We start from the raw sequence: 15,599 nt of genomic DNA, 5'->3' as shown, positions 1-15,599 counted from the left end.
CCCACAGAGTGATCTGGGGTAGACCGTTAATTTGGACTGACAGTTAGGGCTTTGTGGATATCTCCAGGTCCGATGAAAAAAAAAGACTTCGGCCGAAACTTGGTTCTCTTCAGAGCTGGCAGGAGATGTTTTCCTATAAGATTGCAGCTTAAGTATCATCGCAGTATTGTATACAATCAAAGTTCCAATGCATGACAGCCTCAGTGCAGCATCGGGCAAAATACACTTCATACTTCGACTCATTCGCCACATCGCATAGTATATCCTCAAGTATAACAAATCCTCCTACAGAAACAACGACGCCAACCAGATCACGATCGAGACCTAAATCCGAATCGATGTCCATCCCCAGGAAAACATCACTCGACGCAGTCTCCGAATGGCGCGCCCTCCAAGTCGTCTCGATAATCTACACAAACCTCCTCAACCGCCAAATTCGCCGCCGCTGGCTCCTCGAACATAAATCCATGCAAAACAAGCCTCTCGCTGAACGCTTCCGTCCAGTGATCTTCTTCGAGCCCGTCCCAGGCCTGCGCAAACCACCCAAGCAAATCAACACAGCAACAATCGCCAGCTTCCACACGAGAATCTCTCATCTCCGTGCGCGGATAGAAAAGGGCAAAGAACTCGCCTCTGAGATCGAAAGACGTATGCTACAGCCTGGAATCCGGTACCCGACGCATTTCTGCCATACATGTGTGGAGGATGGAGAGAGGGTTGAGGTTTTGTTGACGAAGTGTGGGCATCGGGTGTGTAGGACTTGTCTTTGGTATGGGGTGGATGCCGGTGTTTATGAGTGTAGTATTTGTCTTGTACCGGCGGAGTTTGTGGCGAGGAGTCCGTTGCATCCCTCGAGTCCGCTGAGTCCTGCTAAAACTAGCTTGGAGGTAGGTTTCTTTTGAGTTGAACAGTGGAAGGGGGGCCAGGCTGTTCGCCCATTGTCTAATTTGAGAATGGGGATTGGGTTTTCATGGAGTTTTGGCTACATTGCATTTTGATTTAGCTAGCGGCATCTATTATCATTATATCATTGTTTGTATTTAATGAGTACACGAGAGAAATCCAAAGGCATGAATTATGTGCAAGGGACAAATCTATAACCAAAAGTAGCCCTGTGGATGTATCCAACTTGGCCATTCGACACACCAGAAAACCAATGAGTCAATGGATATCACAATGTAGCGAGCCTCTAGTACCTAGAGCAAGTGAAAAAACACCAAAACAGGGAAACCCCGAAATGCATGATGTGGACCACCCAGGCCACCCCACATATGGGAACGCCTTTTTGCACCAAAACAAGAATTCAAACGTGACAATATGTGGGAAATGAAAGGCATTATACAGGAGGGTAAGTTTGGAGTCAGAACCCGAAACTCGCATCTACCAAAAAGCGTAACTGGAACCTGGAAAAGTCCAGCCATTGAGAACGATGGATCCTCATCATCGGTCTTCAGCGTGCTCGCCGTCGTCAATGATCATATTTACTTCTTTGATGGGATGTAAAAGCATAGGAGGAAGGCACATGCGGCCCTCGCCAGCAAGCTCCTGCTGCTCGCCTCCATCATTGTCAACACGGAGACCGAGCCAACGACGCCAGAGGTTTGGCGAGAAGCCCGCAGAATAGAACCAGGTTGTGCCGCGGAAGTTGTGTTCGCGGTCGCCAAATATGGAGGTGCGCGCGCCACCAGAAGCACCGTTGCGGCCGGCATTAAACACCGATTCCAGGTAACGGCTTGGCCAGCGGCGGTCGACGTAGACGGCGTGCGGGACGAAGACTGCCTTGAACCCGTGGTGGAGGGCCGTCGTGGCGGGCCACATCTCTGAGAACATGCTGTGGCGCTTCAGGGCACACTCGCGGTGCATGGTCATGAGCAGCTTTTTGGAAATACGTGAGGCGGTTATAATGGCCGTGCGACGTGGTGGCATGCCCTTCTCCTTGTTATAGCCTGTGACATCGTCGCGCAGGAGCCAGGTCGTGCCTTCGGGATCGTAGAGCGGGTTGAAAACAACCAAGTCGGCGTCTTCACCGACGCCCCATTGGTACTGGTCTTTGTCCATGCTTGTAGGTGGAATGCCTTCACCTTCGACTTCGAAGATATCTCTTTCGTCCGGGCGTTCAGGTCCCCAAATAGACCTGTCGCCTTGCTGGTGCATTGAGCTCCGCGAACTGGGATCGCTGTTTTTGACGGCGCTCCACATGTTGTTGGCGGAGTTTGTGCCACTTTCGGTATGCACGCGGACCATCTGTTTGAAGTCTTCCCATGTGCCATGGACAGAGGGAACGTAAAAGCGGGCATTGCGCTCCCAGAGACCCTTCCGCGGCTGGTCCTTGGCCCACTGGCTGACCTTATCGAAGAGATGATACCAGTGACCGGTGTAGCGTGCGTCCATCTCCCAGTTCCAGAAGTAGTCGTACTCGGGATGTTGGAAGGCGAAGTACTGCAAGGGCATGTAGGTGCTGCGGTAGACACCGTGGATGGGCAAGTCGCGCATCCAAGTCTCCTCGAGTCCGGGGTACATAAGAGCCATCTGCGGCTCCGACCATAAGGTTCCCATGCCACGGAACTCCTCTGGCAGGGCGTCGTGCAGCACACGGTTATAGGTGTCATCATCCGACCAGATCTGCAAGTTGGTATCCTTCACATGAACCAGAAAATGGATGGTGTACTCGCCTCCCGACATCAGTGAGAGTTCCGAGATAATTGAACGCATGTACATAATATCCTCCGGGGTATAGTTGAAGTCGTGCCATGTGCGGATGACCACAGCAGTGCGCGACAGACGCTCGGAGCCAATCTTCAGCGGTTCCTTGCGGCTATCTTCCGCTGGCGGCGGGATATTCACCTTCGGAATACCCATGGGCATAGAAACAAAGCGGTTGAGACGAGGCTCAGGCAATTCATTGAATCGGTGACGGTTAGCAGCGTGGCAGCGATTTTGCGCATCCGCCCAGTCCACCGTGCGGAAGTCCACCGGTGGCACATCCTCCCAAACCCGCTCAGCACCATCACGATGGCCGTCCAGACCAGCACCGGAGCCACCCTTCTTTGCTCCGTATCCCAACCCGTACGGGCCCAATCGACCAAACCGATCAAAGCACATGTCGTCCCGAATACCTAAAATTTCATTCGAGCCAAATGCCGGATCCGGGAAGCCTTTGGGAACTCCCGGGTAGCTCTGGATGAAGGGAACGCGTAGCGAGTTTTCCGGGTTAAGGAAGCACTCGCGTTTCTCGCCGTATTTTTGTATATACTCCGGCGCCTGGTAGTTAGGGTAAGGATTGAACACACTGCTCAACATGTTCGGGGACAGGCTTTTATCTCTCTTGTTGACTTGGGCATCCTCCTTCTGCGCCTCCTCCTGCTGCTTCTCCTCTTCGCTCTCCGGTCGGACACCGAAATCCTCGGAGCCATCGCCCGGGTATTCGGGTACATTACCCAGGCGCGGGACCAAGGAGGATATGCCGCCCTCGTAGCGGGTGAGGAATGGGAAACTCTCCCACTGTGGGGGTTTGGCGGCGACGACTTTGGGCAATTCGACGGCGACTTGCGAAACGGAGGAGGAGAGGGTAAAGCGGAAGAGGGTGAGGATGAAGACGACAAGGGCAGCAAAAAGGGCGAAGCAGAGCCATCGCATAATCCGCTGTGGTACGCGGAAGCCGACACCAGCTCCGGGGCGACGAAGACTACTGCCCGCTACGATGGGCGGCGGATATGAGTCCGCGACGTTGGAGTCGTCCAGTGATTCGTCGTCGGAAACATCGCTCTGGTGGTGGTGATATATGTGGCGACCTGTTGCAGGCTGTTTTTCGACGTCTGTATCTCGGGAATTGTAGGGTGATGGGGACTTGTAGGCTGCGGAGTGCCTCCTCGCCTGAACGGTCATGATGCCGAACAAGATGTCAACATTGAAGGTGTGGGGTACAAAATGTCCAAAATGAGTCAATCACCAATTCATCAATGTAAAGAACAAAGATTGAATTAATAAAGCCGGATCAGGGGAGGTTGTTTGAAGAAGGCACGCGATGGGGGGAAGTTATCAACTGTTTTCGTGATCGTCGGCCTGGCAATGTTTAACAACAACAGAAGAACAATATGTTTGCGTCCAATTGAGCCAAAAGCCACCTAGTTAGGCACGTACGCGAGAGACAAGGCGATACTCATAGAAACAAATAACAACAAGGACTGAGATAAGCCACCTATATGAGTAAATATTATTTTCAGGACTGCCAAGACAAACTGGCGCTTCCAAGAAATGAGAGATTACGCAGTAAAAAGATACTTGTACGTACTTGAATGGGGCTATATCTTCCACAGGACTACAGAGCGACAGAGCTACAGGGCACATAGCATTATTCTACTCCGTACACGATTAGAACTATAAAAAAATCATTAATTGAGAGGGGGGGAAAATAACAAGTTCGAAATTTCTGCCCTTTGTTTTCTTTTTCATCTCCCTCTCTCTCTCCTTGCCTTGGGATCTTCGGTTTACAATTGATGCGTACTTATACAGATCTCTTTTTCCAAAAAGGCAAACAGAGAAGCAATTTTGGAGAGAGAAAAAAAAGACAAAATGAGGCTAATAGCATAGCGTAGAAAAAGAGTCGTTTGAAGACAAAAGACCAGTTGCAGACCCCCAGAGATCAATGTAAGAACTCCCATTGTCATCATCCATCATTTGAGGTATTCTCCTTCATCGCCCAGCTAAACGTCCGATTCGAATTCACATTATAGACTCTTAATCGCGGTTGACTTTCCGGAGCGCATCGGCGAGCCACTCCAGACCCTCGTATAGGCCGTCACCAGTGGTGGCACAGGTGGATTGGATGTACTAGATTGATTGTTAGCAGAAAGCAGGGTGTAGCGGGTAAACAATCCCCATAGGAGTTCACTTACCCAAGAACGACGGGTCAAGCTCTGGAGACCAAGCTGCTGGGTGATCTCGGCGGGGCTCATAGCGTTCTAGACAAAAGCGGATCAGCATTTCATTTTCCAAGGGTAAACGATCCAGATATGAAATCTAGATTTAGATGTTCTTACAGGCAGATCCTGCTTGTTGGCAAAGACCAAAAGGAGGGCGTCACGGAGCTCATCCTCGTTCAACATGCGCTGCAACTCCTCGCGGGCCTCGACAACACGATCCCGATCGTTGCTGTCAACCACGAAGATGATACCCTGAGTGTTCTGGAAGTAGTGACGCCACAAAGGACGGATCTTGTCCTGACCACCGACATCCCAAACGGTGAACTGAATGTTCTTGTATTCCACAGTCTCGACGTTGAATCCTGCACACCGAGTCAGTTTCCGGTCGGGGGGTTCGATTCCGGATAAAGCGCATCGAGTCGGAAGGGCGAACTAACCAATCGTGGGAATAGTGGTGACGATTTCACCGAGCTTGAGTTTGTAAAGGATGGTGGTTTTACCAGCGGCGTCGAGACCGACCATCAGGATGCGCATCTCCTTGCGACCCCACAGTCTGTCAAACAACTTCGAAACAGTGAGACCCATATTGTCAGATCAGAACTTCGGATCCTGGTGATGTGTCAGAGGTAGATATCTAGGGATATGGTTGGAAAGGGAGAAAGCGGAGGGGTTGGAAAACGTGTTGTGGACTTGTCGGTCAGAGATCAGGGGGGCGGGCACGAGCCAGTTAGAAATCAATTCCAACAACTTACCGGCAGAAAAGGTATAGAAAGGCTTTAATGGGATAAATTCGACGGAATTATAAGTTTCGAAAGAGTAGAAATTATTGAACAAAAAGAAGATGGCGAAGTTTGATCTTTCTTTCTTTTTTTTTTTGTTTTGAATAACAGGAATATTGGCGGTGGTGTCGTCTTCGTCACTTTAAACGGTTTTGTAGCACGCAATTAAAAACGATATAAGGCTGATAAGGGAAAAGAAGTAAATGTAAATGTAGAATCTACAAAAGTTTTATAGTTATATCGTATGACTATAACATTTCTGCCTATATAGCAACTAAGTAAACATCACGAGATTGTAGTATACAAAAAAAGAGGACACGGTGTACCCCGTTATGCAAGTATGCCACATGCGTATTCGATAAACGTATGTAAATTACGGGGAATTGCCCCCCAGTACTTAACTATGGAGTACTTACTCCGTAGTAGTGTAAAAACTCCAGTGTCTCGGCCCAAAAGATCCCTTTGCTTCCCTCTGATAGGTTAACAATTCAACACTTATCAAAGGTATTTGTCCTTCACAGCCTCCTACCATCTTATTATGATCTTCGCTTATTGTCCTCCCGGTCGTTGTCGTAACATTCTCTCTCGTGAACTTCGGAAGAATGTCCGTACCATTGACCGATAAATCGTCTTGCCTTCCACAGTATCACTGGCGTATCCGAAAACGGTCAATAGCAAGATGGATAAGATGAAGATCACCGTGAAGCTGATCCAGTATTCCGTCTTGGTGTATCCATTCTTCACCCCAATGAGTTCCGTTGAAAAATACGCACTCATCAAACTGACCGGTAGAAACAAAATGGTTGCCTTCGCCAAAAGGATAGTGATCCGAGTAAGCTTCTCAACAGCCTGTGAGTCTTTGAGCGCAATCAAATTAAAATTCTAATCAAGTCAGCACTTGATCGCCAATTCAAAATTCACAGGAGCTTCTTACCAAAAATGTCAAGGACTCTTTCTCACTCAGACAATTCTCAATCTCACTCAAACAGTACAGATTGATCCGGTCCACCAACCGTTCAAAGCGCGCCACCGCCGTCGAGCTAAGCTGCACTCCGACCGATTTATCTATGGGAAGACTAGAATTGCTCACGAGACTGGGCTGTCGCATATCCACAGATTCCATCTCGCGAAACGTGGCCCCATACGGGAGAGCGGTGGGGTGAGACGAACGGGCCTCATCGCGGAGCATGCGTTGCCGCTGCAGCAGTCGCCGCATAATAAGCTCATAGCTCTGATACAGCCGTTTCAAGACAGCCAGGCGTCGCCCTAACCAGTGTAATTCATTGATCAAATCTACCACTGGACGGTCGAGCATATTGGCTCTCTGTCGAGAAGTCAGTTATATTCAATTTATAATTGATATAGGAGGTATTATACTAACCAGTTCTTCGAGTAAAACGCCATACTTGTGCTCTCGTTTTGCAATCAGTCCATAACTCGATACCCAATCGTCGAAAATATAGTAGAAAAGCAAACTCGGTCCATCTTCTTGTTTGATGTTGGCTTGATCTGGTCCGAGATCACTGAATTGTCGAACACGGATAGTGATTAATGATTCGCTTTCGGACATGGCAAAGTGCAGTTTCGAAACGCCAGCGAAAATGAAGCGGATGTTTCTGCGTACGACATCGAGAACTGGCTTGGCTTCGTCGATTGATACCCCTTTCTGTCTTGCGAATGGGTTCTCTTGGATCGAAATTATCGTTCCTATATATGATCCACTCAGTGACTGCATCGGATATTGTCCCAAACGGCTCGTACCATCGTCGCATTGGACCAACCAGGTCCAAAGTCTCTTTCCGTCTGGGAGATCCTTGCCATTCGGCATTGACAGTGTCGGGATCACGAATAACGTATTGTAGCCGATACATGTGTCTGTGGCAGTCCTTTTAGCTCTGAGTCCGATCAAGTGACGTTCAAGCTTACATCGAGGACCATGATCTACTGAAGAAAAGTGCCAGATCTGGTCGGTAACTTGTGCGAAAGTCAGGTTTCTGAATGACGCCGACTCGTTGGGTTTAGCTGGATCGGAGAGATGCTTGAGTGCATTTTCTGGGTCATCAAAATCGTGCTGGAAGGATGGGCCGGGGTCGGTTTTGTGTGATGATCTCTCTTTGGGTATTGGGTTTGTTTTGAGTGCAGGCTGAACTGGCTCTGTGCACATCATTCCTTGTAGTCGTTCGGATACACCGTAATGTTGAGTTATAGCCTAGACATGATCAATGTTTGTTGATTTTGTGCAAATTGAACCATAGATACCTTGATGGTTTCTTTCTGCTCCTCTGGTGCCCAGATATTACTATGAGTGCAACGTAAGTACACAATCTCAGAATTGTATTCCTCGCGACACTCTTACATCCATCGTGTGCCGAAACACTTGGCTCTCTATGTCAAGTTAGATAATGTTCGTCGGGCGCAGACTTGATACATTTAGCTGGCTTTAGATAACACATACCGGTTTGCTGAGCAGTAGGTTTAATTCATCGGTGTTTAAATCAGATGCACACCACGCATCCTCGTTCCCGAAGTCCAAAACAAAATTTTGGGTCAGGGGATCTTTTATGCCACACATAGCCCCATCAAACTGTATCTGGTCGTCGATATTTTTGAACTTTCTTACCAAAGAGCCCTCATCGTCGAGTCCCGAGTAATAATCCCGAGGCGTGATGTGATCGCGCGAGGTTACCGTTTCAGACATAATGAAGCAAAACACACCTGGGCACCAGTGTGCTAGAAGCTCAATTGTGATCGGAGAAGAAGTTCAAAATATGATAACAATCAAAAGTGTGACAGCTGATCTTTTGTGTCAGCTGCGGTCTTGGGTCTCCAGGGCTGCCTTCCCAGGTCTGTAGGCAGTTGTGAAGGAGGAGTGCTACGTACCAACAGTCAATAAACAACCATGGAGTAGTAACCCAGCCTATCCCAGAAAAAAAAACCAGGAAGAAGTTGAGACTGAATGTTTGACAGCTAGCACTTCAATATGAAAACGGGGGTCTCAGACTAATAAATAAACAGACAAAGTTCCCGATACAAAAGGGACTAGTCATCTGAGGCTGACACTGCCGCCAGTCACGCCTAGCGCTGCGATCATCTGCAGCACCCCCGCAGACCATCTTAACACTTCTCACTTGTCGAGATTCGTCCTGAGATAGCTTAATTGCTTTGTTGTTGCAGATTATTACCCTATTGTACCATGCTTCTTGTTCGAAGCGTATGTGGGGTCACCGGGACAAATATATAAATGGTGCAGCGGTCAGACGTCGCAATGACGGATGTTTTTGAATAAGTACACCCGTATGTAGTCATAGGAATACATGTAATCGTCGCTGCGTTATTCTTGTCATGGCTTTATCTGGATCTGTTCTAAGGTTGAATTAAATATATATATTTACTGATGCATTGGCAATTGGCGGACCTATGTATGTCTTTGGGATTTGTACTCAGTACAAGAAACGTCCGAAATTAAGATCTGACCAAAGTCACACACAAATGGATATCATTATAATGACATCGGTAATTTGTTGTCACAAGGGTAATGAATGTAGATTGTATAGTTTTCCCAGCACATAATGATGATCGGCTGTTACAAGCGGGCCCGGCCATGTGGCGAGGCGGTCTGGTCCATCCTTAACGTTGCTCGACTCCTTCGTAGACAATGTACAAGAAGTCTACCAAGTTGAAACCATCTCTGCTCTGGATTTAGCGATAAAAACGGACTTTAAATTGAACCCCCTTCCAAAACCTGTAATTCTTCCAGCAAAATGGTTGGACAAAAGGCAGGCAAGACAGCTCGACCGTCGGCATCTTGTAATGAATGTCAACGCCGGAAGCAAAAGGCAAGCTAGGAAAAACACATCTACTCTCTGCAAAAGAGCACAAATATACTGACTTCAATACCAGTGCAGCCGCCAATGGCCCTGCAACCACTGCCAAGCAAGGAAAATTCCGCATATGTGTAGCTATGCTCATAAACGAGCATCGAAATCTTCACCTCCCTTATTGGAGGTCTTAAAGTGTGTGGAAAATGCAACAAGAGATGGTCAAATGTTAATTTGCGACAGACAAACCTCTTCGGATGAAGAAGACAAAGGATTTAGAGGACCGGAAACCAATGCAACTGCCGCTGAGTTGCCAGCACTTGCCACAAACAATGAACTTCGGGATCTTGGGTATCTTCCCAATGAACAAAACTTGTTGTGTCGGAATGCTGCTCCAAATTCGCTAAACCCTGTATCTTCAAATACAATGAGTGCCGAGATGAAAAATGCTTTACAGCTTTTACCCCCGAAACCGTATACAGGTGATTATCAATTGTAACTGTGAACTGGTTGCATATCATTAACTATCTCACAGATATATTCATTCGTCATTTTCTAGAAACCACAAACTACAACTATTACATTTTGCACCCGCCAACCTTCTCTCAGGACTACGCGGCATGGTGGTCCGACAGGGCAAACGGAAAACCACTGGCTCCAGAACTTACATGTCTTGTTCTGCGAATTTGTGCACTTTCGACGCTCTATCTTGATTTCGAAACTCAGCGAAAGATCGAGTCTGAATTAGGCGAACCCATACAAAGCCTTTCAGAAGGATACCATCATGCAGCCAAATTGTTGAGCATCACCATTGGCCCCGGGAAAGGGGGCCTGACGCATGTCCAGCAATTGTTTCTGATGGCTTCTTGGTTCAAATCTGAGGGATTGTTCATCGAATCCTGGCATACTCTGAGTTCTTGTATACACGAAGCCCAGGAATTGGGTATGCATAAAAGCTCCACAAACGGGTTGTCTGAGTTTGACGTCGAAATGAGACGACGAGTCTGGTGTCTACTCTATGTTTGGGACTGGTAAGTCTAATTTCTCATTCTCGTTCATTCATCTATACCCGGAAACGCCTAATAAGGTTTAGGCAAATGGCTCTTCTCCTTTCCCGCCCACTCATCATCAACCAAAGCTCTTTTGCATTCGAACTGCCAAATACGCAACTTGAAGGCGGTGATAGCGAAGAACCCCCATCGCCTATCGCGCACATCACGGCTCAGCTTGCGTTAGGCGAAATCATCACAAAAGTCCCGGGCGCAATAGGAGGTACGATTGACACGACTCATGGCGATAACATTCGCACCGAAATACAAAATTGGCTTGCCTGCCTTCCTCCAGCATACCGCAATCCAGACCCAGACACACAATGGGATCTAGAATATCCATACGTGGTACTGCATCGAGCACAACTGAATGTTGTTGGCTACATGACCATGTTTCTGCCGTTCAAAGCCTCTCTAGTCAAGTGTTTTGATTCCAGCACCGCACCAGAAGAACACGAACATCGCAGAACTGCGGTCGACATCGCTCTCGAATTAATGAGCGTATCCCGTCAACTTTTCGATATAGTTTTCCCTACCAACGCTAAATTTCACCTCATCACATTTATACTCCTCGATACAGCGGCTTTCCTATGCTCGGCCGTCATTCATGACAAAAGCCGCAGTCTTCCAAGAGGCGAAGAAGTTCTCCGGGCTATTGGACTTGCTTGTTCACTGATGAAACAACTCGCCGAATTGACCAAGACAGGTGCAGCATGTTTTTCAGTTTTGAAGAAGCTTGCTAGAAGCATACCCCCATCTTTAAAGCAAATCAATCATCCGGCTGAGACTCCTGGATTGTTGAATGCAGAAAGTGGCATTTTCGGGGATTTGGACCCGGAGATGTTTTCCTTCGACGATTCCATTTCGAAATACTCGTGGTCTGATTCAAATCCTGACTCGGACGGGGTGTTTATGCCTGCTTCTTTGGGTTATTCAGTATCTGGCATAGAACCGCCGTCTTTTGCGGGGCTAGGTGATTTCTCAAATCTTGATATTGGTCAGCTGAATCAGATTTGGGATTGGCAGGATCTTGACTTGACTTTGTGGCCTAGTGTGCCTGTTTCGTCGGAAATGCCATAGTTATTATTGAACAATGAAGAACAATTTGGTACGACCAGATACATTTGGTTTTGCGAAATGTAGTTTGGTAGCTGTTCCACTGGTACATTATTTGTCTAATAGGCAGGCTTTCTTTATTACTCTGTCTTTTCGCATCTAATCACCGACATTTGGCTTTAGTTGAGTCACCCCGCGATCCAACGTGACTCATTCAGTCATATTTTCGAGGTTTCCCTCACAAACGCTATAAATAAGCCATCGAAATTATTTTCTCTGGTGTCATTCTGACTTCTTGAAACATGAAGGCACATGCCAACCGAGGTTGAACGGATTGTTATTTCAGCCTAAAGATAAAAATCATATCTTCACAGACACGTATCGTCCAAGAATTCGAAATGACGGCTTCACCATACAGAGACGTCTTACCGATGCCCAAAGCTTTCGCTTCACAAACCGATTTCCACGAAATCGTGAATCACTACAAGAGCTTGCGACTTCAAGCCCTAAAGCTCAACCCAGAATCGTTTTCTTCCACATATGGCCAAGAGTCGCAATTCCCTCTCGATACATGGCAATCTCGAGTGCTAAACCCTGTGGGTCAGACATATGTTGCGGTGACAAGCATCGATAATGATTCGCCAAGTCACTTGTCCTTGATCGATTGCAACGAAGGTGAACGGGAATCGAAACAGGACCTTCACCTTTTACTACGAAACGAATGGGTAGGCATAGCCACCGCAATCGGACCGAAGACATGGACTAGACAGGATGGAGACACAAACTCACAGCCCTGGGATGTGTTCATCCAGCAGGGAAATTACATAATCCCCCAGTCTGTCTTGTTACCATCCGAGACTTCAGGTGCTCACCTCGTGTACTTGATTGTTGGGATGTTCGTTTTGCCCCATGCGCGAGGGAAAGGCAAAGCCCAACGGATTCTTGAGGCCGCCGCTAGGGGAATATGGGAAGAAGCAAAAGAAGCAGGCGCTTCCGCTGCCAGCATTGTAATTCAAGTCGAGCCGATGGTCATCAATGCGCAACGGTTGTATGAGCGAGTGGGATTTAAGGTTAAAGGAAAGGTTCTGATAGGATCAACTGAGGCTATTGCGCTGGTGAAAGATCTTGATCTAGGGAGCTATACCTGATATTACTGCTAGTCAAACTTGGGTATAATTGAAATGATCTGAATTGTATCTATTGCCTGAGATTGACAGCGTGACAGAACTCTGATTAGCGGACGTGTTGAAATGGGTCCTCTGATATGCAGGCTTTATCTACCGCCTGGTTAATATATACATCAAGCCCGATTACTGGAGTAGCAGAGGGTAGTGGAACCTGTCTTACTTGCCTAATTGGGTAATTTGTATGCCTGGGGCAGAAGGATGAGTCATCGTGAAAAATGTTAGGGCACCGCTAATCCTGTTTTGTACTAGCGCTTGTCCACACCCACAAGCGGAGAAATTCACGGCCTTCGACAATTTCTTCTCTTAAGCAGCACAAAGCCATACCTTAAGAATTTCAACTTCTTTAGGAAGACTGTCGCAATCATGTCGAAGATCACAGTCGGTATGTCATTCGCATCTCTCTTCATTTACATGACCTTGTCACTAACTAGTCATCACAGCCGGTGTGCGCCAGAATGTTGAGAACTTGCTCAAGTACTCCCGCGAGGAGAAGAAGCGTAACTTCAACGAGACCGTCGAGCTCCAGATCGGCCTGAAGAACTACGATCCCCAGCGTGACAAGCGTTTCTCCGGCACCATCAAGCTGCCTACCGTCCCCCGCCCCAACATGGCTATCTGGTACGTTTCTCACCACTTTGGATCGATTCAGATTTTTCGAAGTGAAAGATGGCAAAATTAGCAAACAGCAACTAACAGACTCGATCTTTAGTGTTCTTGGTGACCAGCACGATCTCGACCGTGCCAAGCACCACCAGCTCGATGCCATGTCCGTTGACGACCTGAAGAAGCTCAACAAGAACAAGAAGCTCATCAAGAAGCTTGCTCGCAAGTACGATGCCTTCCTTGCTTCCGAGGCTCTGATCAAGCAGATTCCCCGTCTGCTCGGTCCCGGTCTGTCCAAGGCCGGAAAGTTCCCCACTCCCGTCTCCCACGCTGAGGATATGGCCGCCAAGGTCACCGACGTCAAGTCCACCATCAAGTTCCAGCTTAAGAAGGTTCTCTGCCTTGGTGTCGCCGTCGGCCACGTCGAGATGGACAACGAGGCTCTCGTTGCCAACCTGATGCTCTCCATCAACTACCTCGTCTCCCTCCTCAAGAAGGGCTGGCAGAACGTTGGCAGCCTTGTCATCAAGGCTTCCATGTCTCCCCCTCACCGTGTCTACTAGATTATCTGTCGCTTTACTGCGCTGGGTTTTCTAGTTCGGGTCTGAAAACTGGGTTTACGTCGTAGTCTCACGACGAACTAAAAAAATGAAGCTCATGATCAGTCTCAAATCTTTTCCCTGGATCGTAGTTTCTCTTTCAAACGTAGTATAAATGAATAAATCGTATTTTTGATATTTTACATTATAATGCTCGTCTCGCGAACAGAGACTATGGTACATATGCAGGAATCAGATTACTCCATGCCTTCCATCAGCTCTGTTTTGTCCAAGATCATGCCTCGCATGCCAATGAACTCCCGAAGACTCGCCCACTCCTCGCCGACTTCTTCACCTCTCATATATGGATCCTTGAAGCCCCAAGCAACAGCAACTCTATCCATGGCAGCGCGCTCTTCCTCGCGTAACCATCGTTGCCGCAGCGGGATACCTGGAATCCATACCACACGCTCCATCTGATCATTAGCTGTTGTGATGGCCAATATACCCATGGATGATGTGCCGCCGACATAAGCTAGGGTCGCAGCGAACGCGATTCCAGTCGCTACATTTGGATCCATCGTATTTTGGAATGTGGCAGCCCATGATGCAATAGCATAGCAAGCAGCCGGCGCAGCTGCAAGGCCAGCGAGCGGAACACCGGCCTTCTTGAAGATCTTTGCGCGGTGGAAGGCGGGAGCGCAGAATGTGTTGTCAATAATGGCCAGGACAAGCGGGAGATTTTTCTGCTCAATGGCAACCCCGAGCGCCATGTTAGCCAGCTCGGCTGGAACAGCACTGTTGACACTCTTGGGATTAGGCTTGAGTAGCTTCACTGGAGAGCTGTTCTCCTCTGGGACGGGCTTGTTGGCATAGAGATTGAAGATCTCGGGGAAGTGCTCGGCCCGGCGCAGAAGGGTCAGGGTCTGGGTACAGGAGGATAGAGCTTCAGGCGAAATGAAGACCTTCTCATCCTTCACAATGTCAATGGCGATTTGAGAGACCGAATCTGCCAATCGTGGGTCTGGATAGGAAGACTGCGCTTGGGCTTTGCTCTTCGCCGCGGTTTGCTTCTCCTCAAGGCCCAGCAAAGAAGAGATCGCGTTGCCTTCATCGCCTGAGGACCCCTCGCTCTGATCCCGTTCTTGGGAGACCAAGTATTCAGCGACCCGTTGACATCTTTGTAGCAGTTGGACCACGACTTCATTGGAGGCTACGGTGTTGGATTCGTGTAAGGCAGATGCATCTCGTGCGATTTCTTTGACAGCCAGATCGGGATTTGTGTTTTTGGTCGAAGCGGAGGCATATCGGCGCGCAATAGGGACAGCGGAGTGCAATGGCAATTTATTGATTCGTTTGGACGTTTGCACTTGGAAGTTGGAGGCTGGAGCGCGACTCTCCCGGACGATTGGTAGGCGTACGATAGGTAGGCTGCGCTTGGACGCCGAAGTCGAGAATTGACATAATTGACAGATTGAGCCGTGCGGCCGGGAACCCTTGTGGGCAGTCAAAGCGGCTCTCTTCATTGCGATGGGAATGGGGTGTTCGTTGCGAGGCTGTATTTTTTCGATGGGAGTCCAGGCGGAGACTTTCGCCCCGGCGCTGTCCACTTCCCCGTACCTCAGACCCTGACGTCTTCTTACCTG

At 48.3% G+C, this 15,599-nt stretch overlaps 8 protein-coding genes across 8 annotated transcripts; 4 read left to right on the top strand and 4 right to left on the bottom strand.

Annotated features, from left to right (window-relative positions):
- Positions 1-338: 338 nt before the first annotated feature.
- On the top strand, positions 339-902 carry N7529_011910 (uncharacterized protein; the record flags this gene model as incomplete). Its single annotated transcript, XM_057247436.1, has 1 exon — positions 339-902. The coding sequence occupies one exon, from the start codon at positions 339-341 to the stop codon at positions 900-902; it is 564 nt and encodes a 187-aa protein (XP_057092785.1).
- Positions 903-1,440: 538 nt separating this feature from the next.
- On the bottom strand, positions 1,441-3,885 carry N7529_011909 (DUF3405 domain-containing protein; the record flags this gene model as incomplete). The annotated part of the gene is made up of 1 exon (XM_057247435.1): positions 1,441-3,885. One exon carries the CDS (start codon positions 3,883-3,885, stop codon positions 1,441-1,443), a length of 2,445 nt encoding a protein of 814 aa, XP_057092784.1.
- An 852-nt stretch (positions 3,886-4,737) lies between these two features.
- arfA (putative ADP-ribosylation factor) lies at positions 4,738-5,507 on the bottom strand (the record flags this gene model as incomplete). Its single annotated transcript, XM_057247434.1, has 4 exons — positions 4,738-4,830; positions 4,896-4,961; positions 5,040-5,284; positions 5,360-5,507. 4 exons carry the CDS (start codon positions 5,505-5,507, stop codon positions 4,738-4,740), a joined length of 552 nt encoding a protein of 183 aa, XP_057092783.1.
- A 743-nt stretch (positions 5,508-6,250) lies between these two features.
- On the bottom strand, positions 6,251-8,399 carry N7529_011907 (uncharacterized protein; the record flags this gene model as incomplete). Its single annotated transcript, XM_057247433.1, has 6 exons — positions 6,251-6,583; positions 6,636-7,025; positions 7,083-7,910; positions 7,961-8,000; positions 8,058-8,086; positions 8,157-8,399. The coding sequence occupies 6 exons, from the start codon at positions 8,397-8,399 to the stop codon at positions 6,251-6,253; spliced, it is 1,863 nt and encodes a 620-aa protein (XP_057092782.1).
- A 1,547-nt stretch (positions 8,400-9,946) lies between these two features.
- N7529_011906 (uncharacterized protein) lies at positions 9,947-11,648 on the top strand (the record flags this gene model as incomplete). The annotated part of the gene is made up of 3 exons (XM_057247432.1): positions 9,947-10,001; positions 10,055-10,550; positions 10,613-11,648. 3 exons carry the CDS (start codon positions 9,947-9,949, stop codon positions 11,646-11,648), a joined length of 1,587 nt encoding a protein of 528 aa, XP_057092781.1.
- A 374-nt stretch (positions 11,649-12,022) lies between these two features.
- On the top strand, positions 12,023-12,772 carry N7529_011905 (GNAT family N-acetyltransferase; the record flags this gene model as incomplete). The annotated part of the gene is made up of 1 exon (XM_057247431.1): positions 12,023-12,772. The coding sequence occupies one exon, from the start codon at positions 12,023-12,025 to the stop codon at positions 12,770-12,772; it is 750 nt and encodes a 249-aa protein (XP_057092780.1).
- A 402-nt stretch (positions 12,773-13,174) lies between these two features.
- Positions 13,175-13,977, top strand: N7529_011904 (60S ribosomal protein uL1; the record flags this gene model as incomplete). The annotated part of the gene is made up of 3 exons (XM_057247430.1): positions 13,175-13,193; positions 13,252-13,429; positions 13,521-13,977. 3 exons carry the CDS (start codon positions 13,175-13,177, stop codon positions 13,975-13,977), a joined length of 654 nt encoding a protein of 217 aa, XP_057092779.1.
- A 233-nt stretch (positions 13,978-14,210) lies between these two features.
- N7529_011903 (uncharacterized protein) lies at positions 14,211-15,479 on the bottom strand (the record flags this gene model as incomplete). The annotated part of the gene is made up of 1 exon (XM_057247429.1): positions 14,211-15,479. One exon carries the CDS (start codon positions 15,477-15,479, stop codon positions 14,211-14,213), a length of 1,269 nt encoding a protein of 422 aa, XP_057092778.1.
- Positions 15,480-15,599: the final 120 nt, after the last annotated feature.

The sequence above is a fragment of the Penicillium soppii genome, assembly GCF_028829465.1.
Source record: "Penicillium soppii strain IBT 18220 chromosome Unknown utg000010l, whole genome shotgun sequence".
NCBI lineage: Eukaryota > Fungi > Ascomycota > Eurotiomycetes > Eurotiales > Aspergillaceae > Penicillium > Penicillium soppii.
The sequence above is the reverse complement of the archived record's forward strand: the minus strand, read 5'-3'. Positions and strand labels throughout refer to the sequence as shown.